This window comes from Misgurnus anguillicaudatus, chromosome 24 (assembly GCF_027580225.2).
Source record: "Misgurnus anguillicaudatus chromosome 24, ASM2758022v2, whole genome shotgun sequence".
Classification (NCBI taxonomy): domain Eukaryota; kingdom Metazoa; phylum Chordata; class Actinopteri; order Cypriniformes; family Cobitidae; genus Misgurnus; species Misgurnus anguillicaudatus.
In genome coordinates, this window is record NC_073360.2 from 16,614,745 (window position 1) to 16,623,295 (window position 8,551).

Here is an 8,551-nt window from a genome sequence, read left to right on the forward strand (position 1 = left end):
ATTAGGACCTTTTTTAAAGGGTACTGCCCCAGTGACGGCTTCGTACCTTTATTTTTGACAGTGTAGGTCTATTAACCTAGACCAAGGGTCTCATTAATAAAGCATGCAGTTCCCACGCAAAAGTAGTCAACATTTGACGTGGATAAAACCTTTCATAAAAGTTGTTTTAAAGTTGTTTTTGAGGATGATTCATGTATGCACACTTACATGTGATCTGTGATTTAAAAAGGGAACATTGCTTTGTTATATAAGTCTTAATATTTTTTGGCGTATGACATTTTTGGCTTTTGTGCATACGTAGACTTTTAGTAAGGATCCTACGCACAGTTTTATAAATGAGACCCCTGGGGTTCTCAAACTTTTTGCTGCAAGTGACCCCTTACAGGACCCCCTTAAGATTCTAACTGTTACTAAGTATATTCCTACCTTATACCATATTTTTTACACTTGTTTTATGTTATAAAAATAACACAACAAAAAAATCCTGAATCTTGTTAATTTAAAAGTAGCAGAATAAACATTGTTCTTAGAAGGTCCTAATATGTAAATATTTCCTTAATAATATAAACACATAATACTTTAACAAATTGTTTCACTGACCCCCTGGCTAAGAATTAAGGACCACTAGTATGGCCGAAACCGAGGATTAATGGCTATTACTTGGTTGTAATGGCCAAAGGATGATACAATTGCCTTTATTTTTTTTTTACAATAGTTTTTGGTTTTATCAGAAACTTAGATTTTTTTACTTTCTCAACAAAGTCTCTTATGCACTCTCGTAGTGTCACTATTTATTTTTCACACAAATCAACCATTTTGAATAATTTTTAACTGGACATTAAAGGCGGAGTCCATGATGTTTGAAAGCCAATGTTGATATTTGAAATCACCTAAACAAACACGCCCCTACCCCAATAGAATCTGGACCTTCTGTTGATAGACCCGCCCCACACATACGCAACCCGGCTTTTGATTTGATTTCATTGGCTATAAGTGTGTTTTGGTAGTCGGCCCGTCTCCTTTTCCAATGCGTTTTTCAAACATCGTGGACTCCGCCTTTAATGTGCACTGTTTTCAGAACGTAGACCCATTTCAGTTGACATTTTTGTACTTACAATGGGACAATATATATATAATATATACACATACATACATACACACAAAAAACTACATTCCTCAAAGGATTCATTTCAACATTGTTTCTTCAAATACATATAGGCCTACGTGTTAATACAGTGTCAATTTCATCACTAGCCAAGTATTGTTGGCCAAATCATCACATTCTAAATTGTCTGACTTATATCAGGTCTTTGAATTTATATAGTTATATCTATATAGGCTGTTAAATTGGTACAAATATGTAAGTACTTAAAAAGCTGATAATGACAGTGTGTTAGCAACAGGTCAAATAAATAAGTGTTATTTTAGTAAATTGACTACTAGTAATAAAACGTGGATCACAACAGCTTGAATGAACCAGAAATAAATTGACGTTCACTTTTTTTTTTTAAGACGTCCATATAAAACAAATATAATTACAAATATCCTTTTCCAGGGACATGTAAAAAGGTCTAATTCACAGTGGTGGCTCGGGACTTCTTTTTCAAGGAGACACGAATGCGAAACTTGTCAAAACATCGTCCTGTGTGTGGATCGTCATTGCAAAACATGTGTTTCATGCGTCACGTGAACATATGTGCACTGCACGTCATATCAAAATACGTGAGGGTTTATGATAAAAGAGATGCTCGCGTTTGCCTGATACTTGTGTAGTAATATAACACACACACATAAATATATAAATATATACACACGCACATATATACACTTTAACAAATTGTTTCATGGACCTCCTGGCTAAGAATTGAGGACCACCAGGGGGTCCGCTGGTCCCACTTAGAGAATCTCTAACTTAGACAGAAAAATAGCTATTGCTTGATGGGCATTGCCAAAGCATGACACAATTGCCTTTTCACGTTTTTTTGCAATAACAGTTTTTGGTTTTATCAGAAACTTTAATTTTTAAAAAACCTGCTGCCAATTTTTTTGACTTCCTTAACAAAGGCTCTTTTTGTTATTTTATTAAGTGTCACTCTTGTTGTATTTTTAACTGGACATTAATGTGAACTGTCTTGCAAGACGTGAGCGTCTCTTTTATCATGAACCCTTTTGACGCGTATGCAGCAGGCACGTATTTTGACATGACACGGGATGCAGATAGGTTCCCGTGACCCAACAAACACATATTTTGTTTTTTTTGGCCTCCTCAGAAGAGTAGGCAGGCACCGGCCGCCACTGCTGATTTATAGATGTGTGTAGCTGGAGATGATCTGTTCTAGTGCAGTGAAGCTGTCGAGAAAATCCTCCTCTGATATCCCGTACTTAGTGTATTGGTGAACATAAGCCCTGCAGAACGAACACATTTTTAAAGGCTCATTTTTAAGCTTTTGTGTACCGTAGGTTATTGTTCGGTATTAATTCTTACCTCGATGCGAACATGTTCCAAGCCTTCCTGACTATATTGTCCAGAGGTTTCAAAAGTGACTGGCTGTTACTGACCAAAGTGGCAGATTTTTCATATCCATTGAAGGGCACAGGGGAGCTCCATGTGCTAAAACTAGTTTCCGTTTTAAGCCATGGCACGTATAATGCAGGATCCTTAAAACCATCTGTAGATTAAAGCAATTTATGTTAGCTTCTTATAAAAAATCTTTCATAAAGAAACAACTAGCCGATCAGTATAAATGCTTATTACACACACACACAATATGGAATCTTTGATTCTGATTGGCCAGTAGTGGCTTGTGACATTCCAAGGTCAATTACTATACAATATAGGGTTGCACAATTAATCGAAAAACTAATCGAGATTACAATTACAGATGAAACAATTACATAAATTGCAAAAAGCCTCAATTACAGCATTGAACATAAATGTCCATCGGAAACAGTTGCACTATTTGCTCTTTTGATGTAAAACTAACATAAAAATGCACTTACTGCACTTGCTTCATTTATGAAAGTGTTAGTGTATTATTAACAACTGCACAAAGGTGTGAAAAACACCATCTCAAAAAAGAAAAGTGACAAGTTTGTAAAGTATGCAACACATACTCGAAATGCGACCTCTGCATTTAACCAATCCCAGTGAGTAGTGAACACGCGCACCGCAAGTTGTTAAAAACACACACACACGGAGCAGTGGGCAGCTATCCCAGCCGGCAGTGAGACGTATAGCAACTGTGGTGCCCTTGAGCAAGGCACCTTACCTTAATTGCTCCCCGGGTGCTGGGATGAACTACAAACATGTTTATTTATCATAGGCTAATGAAAGTGTTCATGCATTGGCTGTGGGTTTAAGGAAGAGCAGCTGCTCCAGAGATGATCTATAGACCGGTTCATCGGACGCACGTGTGTTGTTGCGTTTGTGTGCCTGAGCCGAATTGAGCTTCCGGTCTGTATTTATTAATTGATCTGGCTAGTGGCTGAACTGATCTCTGAAACAAATACTAAATCTTCTTTACATTATATAGAATGATTTTGTGTAGAAAACAGTAAATCACAAAAAAAAAACTTTAGCTGGGTTTACCACAATCTTCAAGTTCACCATAACCTTTAATCAAGAACTAAAAACTCGGACCATTATAACAATTAGCCAATCATAGTGTTGCCGATCAATGTTTTTTACTATCTAGACATTTTCCCTTTCATGCAAAGCACGAACGCGCAATGATCTCAGATAATTTTATCCTGTGATACTAATCATCCGAATCAGAACTGAATTAGCCAGATCATGATTAGCGTGATGATATCATTTTGGATTTGTCATTTGATCTCGGATCAGGGTTCCCACACCCGAGTTAACTTCAAATTCAAGGACCTTTCAAGGACTTTCCAGCTCAAATACCCTCAAATTCAAGGACTAAATGTGGGGACACATTTCAAATGAGAGCAAGGTTATATCGTGGTACCTTTTAAGATACATTGTTACAGTTCACTTTCGCTGCGTCACTGCGGTGACACTTTGGGGACGCCTCCACGGATAAGTGCGTCTAAATGTGTGTATCAAATTCAACAAATAATGAGGCTTAATGATAAAGACAGGGTGACGCAGGAGCCAGGAAGTATATCGCTATCTGAAATATTGACAAAGACGGAGTTACAGGGACGCAGGAAGTATGACAAGGGAGACGCAGGGTCTCGTTCCCTTCTCAGGGAACAACAGTTACATGTGTAACCCGAGACGTTGTCATGTGTCAAACACAACTAAGCAAAAAGCATTTTGGTTTAAATCAACATTCGCATACAGAAGATATAAGCACTTAAAGCGAACGATTTAGCACGTGTGCTTAAAAAGTCTGGAATTATTATGATATTATCCTACACTAGACATGGAATAATATGGATTTTTTTTCCAGAAAACTTCTTGCATAAAATAGATTCAAGCACTTTTAATGATCTGTATGTATATTTTCAAAAACTTCCCAGGGCCTTGAATTTTTCCCCAGATTCACAAACTTTCAAGGATTTCAGGACCCGTGGGAACCCAGTCGGATGTAATAGGCGACGTGTGAAGAACGAGTCCCTGATCACCCTGTCGGGATTTATTCTGCCAAAAACCGGCTCAGGGTTTACTGTGTTATATTGGAGAGCAACTTGCCTGTCTGTGTGGTGGAGACATCCTTTCCCCGCAGTATGAGAAGATTTGCAAGTGACACGTTAAAACTTTTCTGTCTGCTGTTTGTTGCGCTCTCTCCTCCAGATGTGACTACTGAGGGCACACTTACAGTCCAATCCATTCCTTCAAAAAAAAAGAAAAAAAAGAAAAAGTATCACATAAACCATCATGGGGGTCTGGAATAATAAAGTATTATTCTGATTTCTTATGTTTTGTGATCTTATACACTGTCCACTAGTCATATACAGTATTAGCATATTAGTATTATTTGTTTACAAACTAACCGTACAATTTTTAACTTGACACCACCACATCACTCACCTTCCTCCATCCTAGCACTGGCGATGAGCATTTGACGTAAATGTTTCAGAAGGCCAGGCCAGGTAAATACACTATAGGCCAAAGAGCTGCTTGACATCTGAGGAATGTTGCACAGGCTTAGCAGTTTGTATTCAGGATGACACACGACGGAGCTCACCAATTCCCCTGCACGAAGCAGACAAATGCTGTTAAACCAGTGCCTGATGCCCCACAGAGCAATTAAAAGTAATGGGATGTGAACTGTGAGTCATTTGTACCTATTGGGTTTCTGCAGTAATGGCCGGATGAATCAGCAGTATACGCGGGCTGAAGTACGCTGCCTAGCTGGTGAGCGATCACCTTATTAACGTCATTAATTGAGATGTGTTTGATGTTCATCAGTCGGCTGCAGATTTTGTGCACCGCGTCGTTCTCGTGAACCAGAATAGCATCGGAGAGCTGGTAGAGATGGGACAGAGTAAGCACAGAGTTGTAGTTCTGCACGATGACCTGTAAAGGGACATAATAACCATGATGAGAATAATTAATATTAGTAAAACAGTAAAAATTCAGAATTTCTAGTGAATAATTGACCATTTGAGACCATCAGCATCAGCCACTTATAATGTTCCTGTAGTAGCTTAATTGATAGAGCATTGCGTTAGCAACACAAAAGTCATGGGCTCATTCCCAAGGGGCATAAATACTGATAATAAATGTATAGTTTGAATGCACTTTATATATTTATATATATATAAATATATGGGTGATTCTCACGAAACCATTGAAACACCACTGCACTAATGATTTTAGCTTTAAAATGTGTAATATAGTAACATTAAAAAGCATCAGAATTACCACAATACTGTGTTCTACCTTGCACAATGTGTGATTTCAACATAAGAATTTATAATTGGAAATTTTATCTCATTTTTTGCTGAAATTCTCATTACCGGCTGTGTTTGAACATGCGTTATGTTGTAATTTAATCAAATTAACACAAAAATATTAAGAAAAAAAATAAATGGATGTTTTGCTAGACTACTTTAGATGACAGAAAAATATTTACTGAATATTCATGTATAATAATAATGAAGAAAAATTAGGAAAATGATGTGTCCATGCCTGATGTTCTCATCCTCCGCAACACTTTTTGAGAACAGTTTAAGCACACATACAGAATTTTAATAAAGTTTGATTTTGAGTGACCAAGCACATGGACCAGTTACTTCAAGATGGCTACCAGGTAAGACCATTTTTTTACAGTTAATTTGAAATATTGTCTTGTCAGAATGCTTACACGACATTTTGATTATCATTACCGCAACAGATGATTATTAAAGGTTAATTTAATTAATAGAAGCATAATACTTTGATTTTAAATGCATGTGCAGAATTTCCAAATTATGTTCTTTCAGGTTTGTCATGTCATTTTGAAAATATGTCAGTGTTGATGTTTTCTGACTGTTGCGGTAATGAGATTTTTTAGGACATAATTTTTTAAATTATGTTACAAAAAGTGTTAAATGATAAGTAAAAGTTTTTAAATTAATGTTCCCATTTACTCCAGACTTTGTTTTTCAATGTCTGGTGGGAAAAAAAGTAAATTTAAGCAAATTTTACATTTTCATGCTTGACATTTTTAAAACCAAGTTTTCGTGAGAATCACCCATATATGTATCTCTATCAAGGGTTTTTCTCCTCCTAGGAGTTTTCCCACAGGGTTTTTTTCATCCCATGGACAGTCAGCCAACATTGGCTTAACTTAGCACTTTCCTGTATACGTTACATTATTACTACGCTCGCCGACATTGGCTTAACTTAGCACTTTCCTGTATACGTTACAATATTACTATGCTCGCTTGTACAGTTTATTCTTAACCGCTGTATTCTGCTTCTTATTTTATCTACCGATTTTTCTGTGTTTTCCCCTACATCTATTCATGTAAAGCTGCTTTGAAACAATTAACAATTGTGAAAAGCGCTATATAAATAAAATAAAATAAAATTGAATTGAACATTAAAGGCGGGGTGCATGATTTTTGAAAAACACTTTAAAAAAGGGAGTCAGGCCGAGTACCAAAACACACTTGTAGCCAATCAGCAGTTGGTTAGCGTGTCTACTAACCAACATCGTTGCCTGGGTTGCGTATGTGTGGGTCAGGTCTATCAAAAGAAGGTCCAGATTCTATTGGGGTAGGGGCGTGTATGTTAAGGTATTTCAAAGGTCAACATTGGCTTTCAGAGATCATGCACCCCGCCTTTAAGTTGCATGCTTAATGCACAAATCTAAACACCAATGCTTGCTTCAGTATTTTGGGGGGCGGGGTCTGTTTTAACAACAAAAAACCCATACAAGACAAATAAAATCTTCAGAAATACCAGGTAAATTACCTCACCAGATCCATAAGGCCACACCAACTGATTTAAGATGAAGGATCGGGGGTATATATCCCTCAAACACTGAGTGATGTAGGTACCCACACCAGAACCGGTGCCACCCGCAACACTCATCATGGTGAAAATTCCTGCAAGCCGGTCACAGCGCTCTACCTCTCTCCGTACCAGATCCTCAACAACCTCTTTGTGACGTGGCCCGTGTACGGAGAACCTTCAAAAAAGTACAATAAACTCACGTGTCGCACAAATACTTGGTGGTGATATATCAGTCTATCGCGTCTTCTTACCCATTAGCCCAGTTGTTTCCAGAGCCCTGCTTCTGGGAGAAATATGCATTGTCTCCATACCTCCATCTTCCAGATTTAGATGCTTTGGCTATTGCTTGAGAGATGACCTTGGGCTCCATGTCAACAAGCACTGACCGGGCCACAAGTTCTCCAGTACATGAACCAAACAATGCCTAAATAATCTATTATTTAAGTACATACATTTTAAAATTATGAGACTGCTTACCTCCAGTAGAGCTCTCATAGAAAAATCTCTCGTAACTGCACTCGATGTACTTCTTCCTGTTTGCTCCATTACAGTCATCATTTATAACACTGAACAGCTCTTGTCCTATCTGATTCCCACACTGACCCACCTGTAAACTTATTACGGACATATCTGCAGTGTCTTTGGTCACTTTAAGATAACATTATTACAGCACAGTGTGAATACACGATGAAAAACGAAACGCAACCCATCGCAACGCTACAGTGTATCTATAGCAACGTATACGTTATCACTTAATAACTAACTTGCATTGTAATTACAATGGATGTCAGTTTACTATTTAGACAGTCATGACAATCCCACTATATAAACAGCGCCAAATAGAGTCACTTAATTTAAGAAAAGTACTTCCTTAAACATTCTTCTTTCAGAGTTGAAGGCGGGTAAAGGTTCAAGCATAGAAACAGATGCATGATGGGAGAACAAACATATTTATTACCAGAAGATGGAGCACACACACCGTTTTTTGGGTGGTTCCCTTGTCCCGTTTTTGTGATAGATAAATAGATCAATACTAGATCAGCAAACGCTAGCCCTATGTAAAACATGTTATTATAAAGGATAAAGTTAAATGCCACAATTGCATAATATTTTATTTAAATCTAAATATTTAGCATA

The 8,551-nt window shown here is 37.4% G+C and overlaps 1 protein-coding gene across 1 annotated transcript; it reads right to left on the minus strand.

Annotated features, from left to right (window-relative positions):
* Positions 1–1,519: 1,519 nt before the first annotated feature.
* Positions 1,520–8,550, minus strand: tubd1 (tubulin, delta 1). Its single transcript, XM_055196223.2, has 8 exons — positions 7,892–8,550; positions 7,666–7,813; positions 7,373–7,589; positions 5,257–5,488; positions 5,000–5,164; positions 4,661–4,801; positions 2,486–2,669; positions 1,520–2,406 (listed from the first exon to the last, which is right to left on the minus strand). The coding sequence occupies exons 1-8, from the start codon at positions 8,040–8,042 to the stop codon at positions 2,304–2,306; spliced, it is 1,341 nt and encodes a 446-aa protein (XP_055052198.2). The 5' UTR covers positions 8,043–8,550; the 3' UTR covers positions 1,520–2,303.
* Between the last annotated feature and the right edge of the window lies 1 nt (position 8,551).

Coding starts and splice junctions, on each gene's coding strand:
- tubd1 (XM_055196223.2), bottom strand. CDS start 8,042: ATGTCCGTAATAAGTTTACAGGTGGGTCAGTGTGGGAATCAGATAGGA. Junction 7,590..7,665: donor GGAAACAACTGGGCTAATGG/GTAAGAAGACGC, acceptor ACTTTTTTGAAG/GTTCTCCGTACACGGGCCAC. Junction 2,407..2,485: donor TGGAACATGTTCGCATCGAG/GTAAGAATTAAT, acceptor TTCGTTCTGCAG/GGCTTATGTTCACCAATACA.